This window comes from Nicotiana tabacum, chromosome 5, assembly GCF_000715075.1.
Source record: "Nicotiana tabacum cultivar K326 chromosome 5, ASM71507v2, whole genome shotgun sequence".
Classification (NCBI taxonomy): Eukaryota; Viridiplantae; Streptophyta; class Magnoliopsida; order Solanales; family Solanaceae; genus Nicotiana; species Nicotiana tabacum.
Genome location: NC_134084.1, coordinates 127,900,960 through 127,916,925, shown reverse-complemented (window position 1 = coordinate 127,916,925; position 15,966 = coordinate 127,900,960). Strand labels below are relative to the sequence as shown.

The window sequence follows — 15,966 nt, the reverse complement described above, 5'->3', positions numbered from 1 at the left end:
TGGTCGACAAGTAATATAGGATTGTAAGTCCAGATATCGTACCCACATGGACTTGTGATTAACTATCAACTAAATTAGACCAAACAATTAATCTATTCAAGCGAATCCTAAAGTATGAATATTTAGCTAAAACTAATCTAAAGTAACAAACTAAGAGATTAAAGAAAACAAGTTGGCTAATTATAGAGACGAATTTAATGTGAATGAATATTCTAGAGCTATGGGTTAGCTAACAATCTCGTTGAGTTTTTCACTTAAATCGTCTAATTAATTTATCTGGTTTATTGATTGACGAGGTTAATATTGCTCGTAGCCTTCTCCCGAAGTACAACTCGCCTATTCAAGCTAGCCTAATGCCTATATTCCTATGGAATTAGGATTAACAAGAACGCATTTATAATTCCCGTATAATAACCAAGTAAGGCGATTAGGTATATTCCTATCCTAACCGCAAATATGCTCCCCCTCAGAGTTAAGATCTTGCTCTACTCAATCTTATATGCAATCTAGAATTCCCTCTCCCGAGTTCAATCCTAGATTCGTAGATAGTATTCAATTGGTGATCAAGCAATCAAATAATTAAACGCAAGATTGAATAAATAAACCAATATGATAAAATAATAAGAACAATTCAAACTTCAAACTACAACGTTCATGTGGCACCCCAAAACTCTAGAACTAATAAACTATGAAATTAAAGGAAGAGAAAAGAAAGAAAAACTAATTAGAAGCCTCCTCCAAGCGTGGTGTGTGTTCTCCCACGTAAATTCTCCTTCAAAGTGTGTTAGATATCTCCACAGTGGCGTCCCCCTCCAAAAAATAGATTTAGTCTTGCTTTTATACATGTTGGGTAGGTCTAGGGCCGAATAAACCGTGTCTCGGGCAAAATAGAACAAAATCCGCGTCAACGGCGGCCCAGCCTGGCGCCAGGCACCCACCAGGGCGCTGCCCAAATTGCACGTACTGTTTTCAACACCACAGGTGGCGCCAGGCGCTGCTTGTGGGGCCCAAATGGCCTCCTTTTCGGATTTTGTTCGTTTTAGCTCAAATCTTGCACGTTTCGCCCCCAATTGCTCCTGAATCATTCCTACAAGTAAAAACACTTCAAATTAATATAAATCATAGCATTTAACATCCCAAATTCATGAAACAAAAGTAAAATATGATGCGATATACATAGAAATATATATACTTTAAGCTAAACATCAGAAGACACTGTATAAATTTTTTTACTCTATCAAACTAAATGAACCTTTAATAACAAATAATTTCTTTATAATAAACATGATATCGGGAGCATGAAAAATCAAATAATAACTTGTTATAGGTGATTATTTAATTATATGTATAGTAAAATTTAGGGTTAATTATACTAAACACCCTTCTAATATGACTCAGTTTTGGATACATCCCTTATAATATAGAATCAAGCACTTACACCTCTTGTATTATGAAAATCCTATACTAACACCCCCTATGAGGTATATCCATAACTAATTATATTAAAATATGATTATTAAAAAATAAAATTACAAATAAAAAGCTTTTACGTATTTATTTTTATGAAATATAAAAAAGAGGATAAATATTTTTCACTATATTATAGAAATCCTACACTAACACTGCCAATGAGGTATATCCATAAATAAGGACCTAAAACACATCCGTACGAAATCAGCGCTCGTGCTTGTATTTCGACAATGCTAATAATATTTGGAACAGCTAGTATTAATGTTCTATTTTACTAATGGCTTGTTCTACATATGTTAACGGTTCTTGACTTCTTTCCCCTAGTTCTTAATTTATTTTTTATTTTTTAAAAGGAAGCTTCATTTGAACGTTTTGACTATAAATATTCTGCGGGCAAAGTGTAACAATAGTCACTTTTAAGTTCGTTATTTAAGTTATATTCACAATTTATAATATATTTCAAGATTAGCTAATTCATGCAATATTCAGAACTAAGTATCCTGAATTTGAAAATTCAGTACTTACAACAACAACAACGGCCCAGTATATCTGATAAGTGAGGTCTGGGGAGGGTAATATATAAGCAGACCTTACCCCTACCCCGAGGGGCAGAGAAGTTGTTTCTTGAATTTTTGAGCTGCTAATTTGAAATTCAGGACTAAGTGTCCTAAATTTCTGAACTACTAATTTAAAATTCAGGACATAAATTCGAACTTCTGGATACAATTTTTGAACTTCTGGACATAATTTTTGAACTTTAGGACACAATGTCCTGAAGTTTAATCTTTGAGGTTCTAGGACATCGTGCCCTGAAGTTTGAATGAAATTGGCTAATCATTAAATATATTTTAAACTGTGAATATATTATAAACAACATGCTTAAAAGTGGCTATCTGGTGTCATGTCCACACATTCTGCTCTAGCATCTAATTCGTATTTATCGTTTTATTTCCAACTGCATGCAGCAACTTTTATCTTACTCTCCCGTTTTAATTTATGTGGACATATTTTTTTTTAATTCATGCGCAAAAAAAATAATCCATTTCATATTTAGAATCAATTTATTTTTATGCAAAGATTTATAGCCACACAAAATATATATGCATTTTTTTACATCACAAATTTAATTTTTTTTTTTTTTAAAAACTCCTCAGTCTAATAAGTTCACATAAATAGAAACTTATGGTTATTCAATGTGTCTTGTCCTTCTTTAACTGCTGTTTAAGTGGTATTATTAGAAGATCCTATTATTATCAAATTAAAACAAACAAAGATAACTAGTATCGTTTTGTTTTAATTCGTTTTTTTATTTTGTCTTTTCCAACTTTAACGTTGAAAAATTAGGTAACCGTCCCTATGTCCACGTGGACCTTTTGGACTGCGTAGAAATTCAACTCTGACGTGGCAACATGCAAGACTGACGTGGAAAGGGACCCACTCGAATCAAATAGAAAATCTCCACCAAGTTCCTCAAAATAGACCCTATATATCATCTTTACCTTTCATACAATACCCGACCGAAATTAATGCCATGACATGACCATTATGAATCATGCATATATGTGATTAACTTTGGGAAATATTCTACATAAATAAATGAAAAACTTGACCATAAATTTCCAAAATTAATTTAAAGAGAAAATGAACATTATTTTTTCCTTTTTTTCTCCATTTTAAAATGTTTTTGAGTGCATAGACTCGTCAACAATAAAGGAGAAAACAGACGAGAATTCTAATGTTACACACATTACGTGAATGAAACTTGCAAATTCTTGAATAACAAACAAAATTTTACATTCTTTGTCTTTGATTCTTGACCAATATGCATTCATCTTATAAGTAATTGTAAAAACAAAAAGTATGGCCTTAATCATCTTTTCGATGTTTTTGATTCCTCTTTTGCTAATCTCTCTTTCATTTAAATAAATACGTAGATTTTTTGGGTTCTGAAAAATTCTGCATTATTTTATAGATTTAGGGTAGAAGCCAATAGCCAAGTCATAATTATTTTTTAAAATTAAAAAAAAAAAGTCATAGTCAGAGCTGACTCAGAACCAGTTGAAGGTCAATCTTGTGAGCTATTAGTAAGTTTTGTTAGTTAGAAGATGAGCTCGTTAGTCGGTTATAGTTGTGGGACCCAGTAGTTAAGTAATTAGTTAAATTAGTACAAAGTTGAGTTAGTGTGTAATTGTATATAAAATTATACTCATCTATTACAAAACAACAGACTTTCATTTCACTGCAATTCCTCTCTTCTCTCTTAAGCTCAACATTTCTACTCTCAAACCTAATAACAAATTGCTTGGATGATTCTGGAAATTGAGCTCAGATTCATCAAGCTCACATGGTATCAGAGCAGTGACTGACGATGGTCAATGGCGGCCGAAAAAATCGATCACACACATCCTTTGTTCGTTCATCCCTCAGATACTCCTAGTTCGATTTTGATTCCTGTAAAACTTACTGGTTCAGAAAATTACGGACGGTGGCATCGTTCAATGTGAATTGTTTTGCAAGCTAAGAGGAAGCTAGGGTTTGTACTTGGGACATGCAAAAAGGATTCGTTCAAATCTGAATTGCATGAGAACTAGGAAATAAGTAGTGCAATCGTGCTTTCCTAGATCATAAACACTATGTCTCCGGATTTACTTAACGACATTGTCTCCGCATCTAATGCACATTTGGTATGGGAAGACTTGAGAGAGAGGTTCGATAAAGTGAATCGTGTGAGAATATTTCAGTTGCATAGGAAAATTGCTACTATTTCGCAGGGAACAGATTCAATCTCTGCATATTTCACTCGGTTAAATGAATTGTGGGCTGAGTATGATGCAGTGGTGCCTATTCCTAATTCGAAAGAGTATGTTGAACACCTTTAGTAGCAAAGGCTAATGCAGTTTTTAAGTGGTCTCAATAAGACATATCATCAAGCAAGATGTCAGATCTTAATGAAGACTGTGGAGCCAACATTGAATCAAGCTTATGCATTGATTATAGAGGATGAGAGACAGAATTCTAGTGCACATCTAGTCTTGCCAAATAGAGGAGATCATGTTGCTATACGAACAGGTAGAGGGAAAATGACTGTGCAGAATAACAAGGGACTGTACAAAGGAAAGAAGCCATTTGTGAAATGTGATTACTGCAACAACCCAGGCACTCTAAGAAAAATTGCTACAAGCTAGTTATCTATTCAACTGATTTCAAAAATAAGTATATGCAGCTAACATGACGACAGGTGGCTTAGAGAATGACAAATCAGCACATCAGAATGAGGGAAGAAGTAGTTGTGACGGATTAAAGGTAGGACCATACTTCACTAAGGATCAATATAGGCAGATTTTGAGCATGCTGAACAAGGAAACTCCAGAACATCAGGTTAACATGGCAGGTATTACAACCTCCTTAATGGCAAGCTTTACTTGTAAAGAATGGATAATTGATTATGGAGCTACGCATCACATAGCTGGTGAGCAAGATATGTTAAATATTAAGCATAAAGTAAATAAATGTGACAATGATCAAGTACATTTGTCTAAAGAAGAGAAGTCTAATATAACACATATTGGAGATGCTATTATATGTGATGAGTTGAAGTTGGAAGATGTTTTGTTTGTACCTGAGTTTAAGTTCAACATAATCTCAGTATCCAAACTAACTAGGCAGCTGTGTTGTTCATTGAATTTCTTCCCTGACTTCTGTTTATTTCAGGATCTCTACAATGGTAAGGTGAGGAGGATTGGTAGAGAAAGAGGTGGTCTGTACATATTGAAGAAGAACTTCAAAGGAGATTTGGAAAAATTTATCAAAGGAATAAGAAAATTTGCATCAACTACAACTACACAAAGTAATAAAGAAGATAGAGTCTTATGGCACAAAAAGCTAGGCCATGCTTCAGTTAGTACTATGAAGAACTTGGATCTATTTCATAACAAATTTGTAGATGTAGTAGTGAATAATAATTGTCCTGTATGCCCACTAGCTAAGCAAAGTAGGCTAGTATTTCCTAGAAGTATGAGTAGAAGTGAAAATTCTTTATCTCTATTGCATATGATAGAAAATATTTCTTCATATCTTTTGTGGATGATAATACAAGATATACCTGGGTGCATTTGCTTCAATTGAAAAGTGATGTTGTTGTGGTGTTAGAAGAAATTTCTTGTCATGTTGCAAACCTAATTTCAGTCCAAAGTATTTCCTAGTATTTCCTAGAAGTATGAGTAGAAATGAAAATCCTTTATCTCTGTTGCATATGATAGAGAATATTTCTTCCTAACTTTTGTGGATGATAATACAAGGTATACTTGGGTGCATTTGCTTCAATTGAAAAGTGATGATGTTGTGGTGTTGAAGAAATTTCTTGCCATGTTACAAACCTAATTGCCCTTCCTAATTTCCCTGTTGCTATTATTTTATATTACTTATCCTTTATCTCTCCTTTTTTTCGCTTCCATCTTTCTTTCTTCCTTCCTTGCTTCCCTATTCTTCTTCTTGCCCTTCCTAAGCCGAGGGTCTATTGGAAACAGCCTCTTTACCTGGATTAGGTAGGGGTAAGGTATGCATACAGACTACCCTCCCCAGACCCCATATGTTGGGATAAAACTGGGTTTGTTGTTATTACAAACATAATTTCAGTCCAAAGTTAAAGTAGTTAGAATAGATAATGGCACAAATTTTTTTAACAAACACATAAATGAATTGTTTGATGCTTATGGGATAGTTCATCAAAGTAGTTGTGTATTGTAACGACCCGACCGGTCATTTTGAGCATTTGCACTTTGCTCGATATTTTGGGGGCACAAGTAGCTTCGTATGATGTATTAGGACTTGTGTGCAAAATTTGAGTTCATTCCGAGTTGATTTGATATGTTTCGGCGCGAGTCTTGGAAGTCGAAAGTTCGAATGTTCATTAAGTTTGATTTGAGGGACGTTTCGTTGTTTCAGTGTTGTTATACATGATTTGAGGCCTCGAGTAGGTCCGTATTATATTATGAAACTTGTTGGTATGTTCATACGGGGTGACGAGGGGCTCGGGTGAGTTTTGGATAGGTTTGGGTTGTGTTGCGCTCATTTTTCTTATGTTTCGACGTCGTTTCTTCAAGCATAAATGGTACTACATTAAGCAAATGAGCTCTAATTTCTATTTTGATTGAAGCATTAGATCCTTATTGGAATTATGGAGGTATACCAAAAAGAATCATCGAATTTGGACATCGTATGAGGATTTTATAGCCATTTTACTAAGAATTAGGTTGCCATATTTTTTTCAAATTAATTACGAAATTGCCACGACTTCGTATTTAAAAATTTGCACTATTTTCAAATATTGAAACCAACATATCTCCTTCATTATAAAGTCAAAAATGGAGTGATTCAAAAGCTTATCTTGACTAAATTTTATAAGAAATCTAGTGGAGGTATTAAAAGCAAGTTTCGGGATTGTTTGACACATAAAACGAGGCAGAACAGTTGGGTAAAATTACTTAATATGGAAGGTTTGTTCATTTGGTCATATTTTGAGTTGGGGAGCTCGTATTTGGATAATTTTTGGAGGCGATTTTCACCATATGGATTGGGGTAAGTGTTTTATAATCGATTTTAGTTATATTTCATGAATCCATCTTCGTTTTTGGCATTTGATTGATGATTTTAAAGTGAAATTTGAGGGTTTTGTCTAAAATTTTATAAAGTGAATTTTGAAGTTTTGAACACAGATTTGGATTCGGATTTGAGTGAAACTAGTATGGTTGGACTCGTAATTGAATGGGTTGTCGAATGTTATAAATTTTGTCGGGTTCCGAGGTACGGGCCCGGGTTGGGCTTTTTGGCTGATTTTGGGCTTTTGATTAAATATTCGACCTTTTTCGATTGGGATTGGTTCCTTTAGCATTGTTTGATGTATTTGATTTGTATTTTGGTTAGTTTTGAGTCGTTCAGAGGTCGGAACGTGCGTGATGGCATTTTTGGAGCATCGCTTGGCTTGCTCGACAGTGGAATCAGCTTGTTCAAGATAAGTAACTCTTATTAACTTAGTGTTGAGGGTATGAAACCCCGAATTATGTGCTATGTAATTGGTGTTGAGGTGACGCACATGCTAGGTGATGGGAGTGTGGGCATGCACCCTGTGAATTGTGACTCTGTTGTTTCCCTGGCACTGTTTAGTGGCCCTAGTTTGTTGATATCTGTATTTTCACCATGTGATATCATGTTTAGGCTTTATGTTGATCTTGTTAGGATCCATAATGGTTGTTTATTGGTGTCACCTTACTGATTTCATTGATATTTCGTACTTAGTCATATTCATGCATTCATATCATATCTCAATCTCAGTTATTATTTATTGATACATCATATCATTGTTGTCCGGCTAGTTTTATAATATTGAGGGCTTGAGAGACTGGAGAGATTAATGACTGAGTGAGGCCGAGGTCCTGATTGTGAGGATATTTATAGGATCGGGCTACACGATGCAGCATGTTCTATTGATTTATGCCTGAGTAAGGCCGATGGCCTGATTGTGAGAATATTTATGGGATCGAGATGCACACCGCAACATGTTTTATTGATTTATGCCTGAGTGAGGCCGATGGCCTGATTGTTATGCCATGATTGGCTTGTTATAGAGCTTGGGCTGAAGGAGCCCCTCCGGAGTCTGCACACCCCCAGTGAATGCAGGTATCTACTGAGTGTGAGTACCGAGTGGTTGGGAGGACTGAGTGACTGTGAGGACTGAGTGGCTGTGAGGACTGAGTGAATGGGAGGACTGAGTGAATTGATACTTTGAGAGTACGCATATGGTTTTTCTACTAAGTCGCATCGCATTTGACATGCACATGGCATATAGGCATAGAGATGCATTTTTCCTCATGATGGACGGTATCACGTCATTCATGACTTTTTTTCACACATTGATATTTGGGCATAGAGAGGTATTTCACACATTCTATCTGGAAGAAATGAAATATCATATTTACTATTGAAAGGATTTTTGAAAAAACTCACAATTTTCAAACTTACTCGTATTTTCGATGATTTCGGTAAAGGAGTTGAGTTTGCACTTATATACTTGAAAGGCAGAACTATTTTTCGGAAAAACTATGAAAAAAACAAGCATTTTCTCTCTGAATTACTTCCTTATTTATATGTTGTACATTGTTATGAACTGCTATTGGATATTGGTGTTGAACTTAACCTATGTTCCAGCTCGTCACTGCTTTCAACCTAAGTTTAGGTTTGTTACTTATTGAGTACATGAGGTCAGTTGTATTCATACTACACTTCCTGCACATTGCGTGCAGATTCCGAATGTCGATGTTGTTGTGTTCGAGGGGAGCTGAATTAGAAGATGTACTTGTGTCTCTGTTGTAACTGCCTCTTGTTCATGGTAGTCTTAGAATTATAAAACTCTATTTACCTATCTTTTCAAACAAATGATGTATTTACTTCATATTAGCTTTGTAAACTCTATTCTTAGAAGCTCATGATTTGTACTACCAGTCGTTGGGAATGTATAAGATTTAGATAATTTTTTTGATTAATTATCCTGTTAAATATCATTGAAACTGGATAGATATTAGTTGGCTTACCTAGCGGGTTGGGTTAGGTGCCATCACGACTAGTGGAATTTGGGTCGTAACATGTATATACTCCACAATAGAATAGAGTAGTAGAGAGAAAACACAAGCACATTCTAGATATAGTTAGGGCATTGAAGTTTCAAGCAAGTGTTCCTACAAAGTTCTGGGGTGAATGCATCAAAATAGTTGTGTATGTGATAAACAGCTGCCTACTGAGTTGTTGAATGGGAAAACTCCATATGAGCTCATTCATAAGAAGTCACCCTCATTGTCTCACCTTAGAGTATTTGGGTGTCTTTGTTACGCCACTAATTTGGTTAAGGAAGATAAATTTTCACCAAAGCAAAAACATATGTATTGCTTGGCTATGCAGAAACACAAAAAGGCTATAGGCTAATGGATTTGAATACTAATTATTTCTTTATTTGCAGAGATGTTATTTTCAAGGAGAATATCTTTCCATTTGCCAAACATTGTTCCACATCTCACTATGGAGAAGGACATACAACAACTATAGATCCCATCTCAGGCCTGGAACAATTTGAACCTCTACAGAACTCCTATGGCAATATGCATCTGCAGTCAGAAGGAATTGCAAGCAGTGATTTAGAGGAGTATGTTGAGGGGAGTGGCTTTGACTAACAATGCAGGGACTAACATCACAGAACATGAAGGAATTGGAGAAGCAAATGCCCATGATATGCAAGACTCACCAGCAATAAATGCAGATTACAACAATGGAGTAACAGAAAATGATAATGTTGATGCATCATCAAGTAGTAATGCAGTTCAGAAAAAAACACTTAATGCAGGAAAATGAAGTGACTCCTCCAGCAATGCTTGAACAAGAGTCAACTGAGGTCAGAAAATAAAAAAAAATTGCAAAGGAACCTCTATGGTTGCATAATGTGACCACTACAAAAAAGAGTTCCTCATATCCCCTATCCAACTATCTATCCTATAGCAGGTTGACTAGTAAATGTAGAAGTTTCTTGGCTGGAATCTCAGCATTAATAGAACTAAAAACCTTCAGTGAAGCATCTAAGGACAACAGGTGGATTGAAGCCATGAAAACTGAGATTAAGGCTTTAGAGGATAACATAACTTGGGATGTTGTTGACCTTCCAAAAGGCATGAAGGCTATTGGTTCAAAATGGATGTACAAGATAAAATACAAAGCAAATGGTGAGGTAGAAAGGCTCAAGGCTAGGTTGGTATCCAAGGGCTATAGCCAAAGAGAAGGTCTAGACTATAATGAAACCTTTTCACCAGTTGCCAAGATGATAACTGTGATTGCTCTTGCTATTTCTAAAGGCTGGAATATATCACAAATGGACGTATACAATGCATTCTTGCAAGGGGATTTGTATGAGGGAGTATATATGGAACTTCCTCAAGGTTTTAGGAGATAGGGAGAGACAAAGGTCTGTAGACTATTGAAATCATTATATGGGCTTAAACAAGCCTCATGACAGTGGAACATTAAGCTTAGTGAGGCCTTAACAGCTGCAGGATATGTTCAGAGGCTATATGACTATTCATTATTCACTAAAAGGAAAGGAGATGACTTTGTAGCAGTGTTGATATATGTGGATGACTTACTAATCACTGAAAATAGTGAGAAATTCATCAATGAGACCAAAGGTGTCCTTTATTAGAAGTTCAAGGTGAAGGATCTTGGTGATCTCAAGAATTGAAGTTATGAGATCCAAAGAAGGGATTCTATTGAATCAGAGGAAATACTATCTTCAACTCATCTCTGATTTAGGATTGAGTGTTGCTAAGCCAGTCTCAACTCCCATAGATCTCAACCAGAAGTTCACTTCTACTGAGTTTGACAGACACACTGGCACTACAAGTGATGAAATCCTGACAGATGTGGGTGAATACCAAAGGTTGATTGGTAGGTTGATCTATTTGACTATTACACGACCAGACATTGTGTTTGCAGTCCAAACTCTCAGTCAGTTCATGCAATAACCCATAAAATCTCATTGGGATACTGCTATGAGAGTAGTCAAATACCTAAAACATGAACCATGCATGTGGATATTTCTAAGCAGTGCAGGTGCAGATAGTTTGACATATTTTTGTGATGCAGATTGGGCAAGTTATCCAAACACACGAAGTTCAGTAACTGGGTACTTAGTCAACTTTGACAACTCACTCATCTCTTAGAAATCTAAGAAGCATCATACAGTGTCAAGAAGCTGTGCAGAAGCAGAGTATAGAAGCCTAGCAGTAGCAGAAGTAGTCTGGTTATTAGGATTGTTTGCTGAACTTGGAGTGCCTATCAAGCGACCTCTGGAGGTTTATTGTGATAGCAAGCTGCTCTCCAAATTGCAGCCAATCCTATCTTCCATAAGCGCACCAAACATATTGAGATCGATTACTATTTTGTGCATGACAAAATCAAACAAGGTGTACTTAGCACACAGTTTGTGGGGACTAAAGATCAGCTAGCTGATCTTCTCACTAAAGGTCTTGGACAGTCTCAGCATACATTTCTACTAGGCAAGCTTGGAGTGCTTAACATCTTGCACCCTCCAGTTGAAGGTCAATCTTGTGAGCTATTAGTAAGTTTTGTTAGTTAGAAGATGAGCTCGTTAGTCGGTTATAGTTGTGGGACCCAGTAGTTAAGTAATTAGTTAAATTAGTACAAAGTTGAGTTAGTGTGTAATTGTACATAAAGTTGTACTCATATATTACAAAACAACAGATTTTCATTTCGGTGTAATTCATCTTTTCTCTCTTAAGCTCAACCTTTCTACTCTCAAACCTAATTACAAATTGCTTGGATGATTCTGGAAATTAAACTTAGATTCATCAAGCTCACAAATCTCATCATGATTCATGAGTAATTGGCAGTTTGGCACATACCCTTCTCTCTTTCCTAATTTAAACTATTTAATGTAATATCTTCCACATATTATGGCTCTAAATTTGGGTTATCCCCCACCCTTCTTCATTATTTATTAATTTCTTTGAATAAATATTGAGATATGTGGTGTAACCAGCAATATAATCATTCTGAAACATTTAAGTTTTTGTTTGAATATTACACATGGGCATGTAATTTGTTATTTGTTCACATACATTATTGCGGGGATGAGATATTTTCCAAGGGGGAGAGAGATTAGTTTTTGAGTATAGCACTTGTTGATCGAGATTGAAAAAAAAGGCTTTAGGTCGAATTGAATTAATGTTATTTCTAGCGAGTTTATTAGATTGAACTATTGAAAATAGGTGAACAAAGTTATTTTTCTTTCTTTTGTATCGGAAAAGTCATTTATCTTTTTTTATTTTACTCTAGAGACTATTTTTCTTTCTTTTGTATAAGGACAATCGCTAATCTTTTTTATTTCATTCAAAAGGTCATTCAAGTCGAAGAATAATACATCCAGCCACGTTTTAATAACACGGTTCCCATTTTTAAGGCAAAAAAATAGTAATTATTATGCTCCAACTCTTTTTAACCAAAAATCTCCCATTTGACTCTTAATTAGAATATAATATGTTAGATTATTTAACTTAGATCACTTAACTGTGAGTAAATAAGCTCTTGCGAAAAATAATTAGGTCACTAGACCAACACGTGGTACATTTCATAAAAGTATAATTACTACTTATATTGTATCAATTATGTATATTTCTTGTGAAAGATACTTTTCAAAAGTCCAAAACCATCACAGATGGTGCTTCCAAAATCTTTGTATTTAAGCCTTTATTATTGTTGGACAGATAAAGAGATCCCTTTATTTAGCATATAAAGGGATTTTAGGGCCAAGTATTGGGTCGAAAAGGAAGTTCTGGTTAAGATGAATTGGGTTTGATATTTTCTCTTTTTTGCTTATAAAATCAGGTGCCACGTCATTAAAAAGTGGCATGGTATATCACTTTCCGGCTTGAGTGACCTTTTTTGTGAAATAACAAAAGATAAGTAATATTTCTGATATAAAAGAAAGAAAATTTACCTTTTGAGTGAAATAGTAAAGGATTAGTGATTGTTCTGATACCAAAAAAATGACTTTATTCATCTATTTCCAATAGCTTAGTGACCTTCTAAGTAATAAATTCTATTTCTAGCATAGAAGATCAAATACTTTTTTTCTCATGATAAATATAAGTTTATTCAACTTCGATCTAACTAAAATACCTTAATAAAAGATCATCAAATGTTACAAAATTTAAATATAACTTTACTAATAGAAGATTTAACCTAAATAGCCGTCCATCCAAACACTTAAACTAAAAATAGTCGTTGGAGATATAATATATGCGTAATTTATGTATTATATGTGTATAATTGTGTATTATCAATGGATAATCTATGTATATTGCTAGAAAAAGTAAACAATGATTATGGACGACTATTTGTATAAAGATCCCTTACTAATATTTTAAATAAAAGAAAAGTTAAGTATACGTGTGCAACGGTCCATGGCTTGAAAAATGTCGGTTGCAGGACGGGTATTTACATAAATAAAACTTTAATCTGTTTGGATAATGTTAATTATCGATGTGTAAGTGACAAAGAAATTCAAGAAAATAAATAAATAAATAAAGACAAAGATATTCCGATGCTGGTCTTAGGAAATGAATCTACAATGGTGGTCGGTTTAATCCTAACAAATAAAGTAGCTTACGTGGATGAAGTAGTTGTTTAACGATTATATATTTAAATAAATAAATAAAACCTAATCAATATGTATTAGGTAAGACTGCAATTACAATTATGGAGATGATGTGGGATTGAAGCTACACTTCGCACGTTTTAGCTGAGTTTATTGATTGATGAATAATGTCATCTAAGTAGTCCATTCTTATTTCTCCACGTATGCATAATAAATAGAAAAATAACTTTTTTTGATGATTGGAGTTTAGACAAGTTCTATTATGGGAGGGTTAGGATATCGATTAATTAGTTGTAATAACACGTACTTCAGTACTTGTGAATTGCGATCAATTAACTGCACATGTGCCTTACTGAATTTGAATCTCTCTCTCACACACACTGTCTCTCTCTCCCTAGTTTTATTGTTAAATGTTTTGGTTTTAGTTAATTTAAACCATTAGAGATTGGTTTATGTAGGTACGTGGCTCTTCTATTGCAAATCCACCCCATGAAATAGGAGTAGCAGGCTTGAAGCCAGTAAGAAGAAGATGAGGGAGAGGTGTTGAAATCTACAGTCCTAATGAGAGGAACTTTTATTGATAACACAAAAGAAAGCTATTACATGATAGTAACTCAACGTATAGTCCCAGTTCCATATATATCTTCCTTTAGTTCATTAAGGATAAAGGGGGTGGGTATACAAAAACCATAACATTTCTTCCCATTTTTGGATCACTGCCTTTCCCATAGCAGGCCAGTTTATCAGCTGCAGCATTAGCTTCTCTAATAGGTGCATGCAGTCCATTAACATGTGTGAGATAGCTAGATTATTAGACGATAACATTTGGACCAATACCTGTGAGTTTCCACAATAAGTGTGATTGAGTGCTAGCCTTAGACCATTGTAAAAGGCTAGTATTTCCATATGAATGGCAGTGTGAGTGTGAGTGTAGTTGTAAATTGCATAACCAATAATCCAATCACCATTGTGGTTTCGGATAAGTCCACCACCCCCTCTTGCTTTGATGTATTCGATCATCATAAGCGCCGTCTGTATTAAGTTTGAAGAAACCCTTTGGAGGTGGTTGCCATCGAATTGTTTTATTTTGGTAAGGGCTTTTTTTGTGGTAGTTATGTACCGAGAAAAAAAACCCGACTATAATTTGGTTTGATTTGGTTTGGTGTTGGAAAAAAAACCTGACCATAATTGGTTTGGTTTGGTTTTAACTAAAAAAAGTTAAACTGAAACCAAACCAACCCGACATTACATATATAAAAAATTTAGATATATTTAATATATAAATATACTTATTGTGATATAATTTATAAATATTTCTTAAACTTTTTCATAATTTTATCTTTTAAGGTATTGTTTCAAGGTTGGACTTAGAACTTTTGAATGTTTCAATAAGTTTTATAGTCATTAATATTAGTAACTTAAATAAGGGATAAATGAAGCTAACAAAAGTCCAAACCAAAACCAAATCAATACTAATGCTAATAAAAGACATTCATTTCAATACTACAAACGACAATGTATTGAATATCTATTTTTTGTTTTGCAATAATTTAGATAAAAATACATAACCTATTTTTATTTTTTCTTTAGCGTTTAGTCATGTAATTAATAATCCCTTATTAGTCTACTTATTTTCGCATGACTTAGTACTTTTAGATTATGTTTATTTTTATTATTGCTTTTTAATTAGCAATATTTATATTACATAATTTTATTGTCTTTATTGTTAAATATTTTAGGATAATTTCATGACACATCTTATATTTTGTATTATTTTCTTGGAAAATACCTTATATAGTTGTATCTTACGGATTAAAGAAATATTTTGAGCACAAGTTACATATTTTGTCCTACAAAGATTTAACCGGAAAAACAAGAAAAACAGAGATTGAAAAACCTGAGTTTTATTGGTTTGGTCTTTAGATTTAATAACCCGACACAATTGGTTTGATTTGGTAATTGCAAAATCCAAACATACCCGACCTATAGATTGTACCTACTAATCCAATTATACAACTAGGAGAGGCGTCCAAATATCCATCACATAGTCCCATCTTGTAGTGAAGAAGCAAGTATTTTCGCCGAATGGCCTTTTTAAGGCTTCGTGTTTAACTTTTGTAATAAGTACATGTTAATAGAAGTAGCCGGTATAGGTCTCTGCCGGAATTTCTCCTCATCCTCCTTCGTACTCTACTTCTCCTTCTTCCTCTTTCTCATTCTTCTTCTAACAATAAATTATGAGCACACAATTAAAATTGTAAAAAATTGAAGACGTATGTGATTAT

General features: G+C 34.3%; 1 protein-coding gene across 1 annotated transcript; it reads left to right on the top strand.

The window, feature by feature from the left end:
* Positions 1 to 4,698: 4,698 nt before the first annotated feature.
* LOC142180956 (uncharacterized) lies at positions 4,699 to 11,641 on the top strand. Its single transcript, XM_075253061.1, has 9 exons — positions 4,699 to 5,085; positions 5,182 to 5,439; positions 9,253 to 9,401; positions 9,479 to 9,648; positions 9,698 to 9,823; positions 10,056 to 10,445; positions 10,560 to 10,691; positions 10,816 to 10,950; positions 11,394 to 11,641. Exons 1-9 carry the CDS (start codon positions 4,699 to 4,701, stop codon positions 11,639 to 11,641), a joined length of 1,995 nt encoding a protein of 664 aa, XP_075109162.1.
* Positions 11,642 to 15,966: the final 4,325 nt, after the last annotated feature.

Bases quoted from the DNA above. Each gene is read 5' to 3' on its own strand.
- LOC142180956 (XM_075253061.1), top strand. From the start codon at position 4,699: ATGACGACAGGTGGCTTAGAGAATGACAAATCAGCACATCAGAATGAG. The intron at 9,649-9,697 runs GTGATTTAGAGG...CTAACAATGCAG, and splicing joins GTCAGAAGGAATTGCAAGCA to GGACTAACATCACAGAACAT. The intron at 9,824-10,055 runs GTAGTAATGCAG...CTGGAATCTCAG, and splicing joins TAATGTTGATGCATCATCAA to CATTAATAGAACTAAAAACC.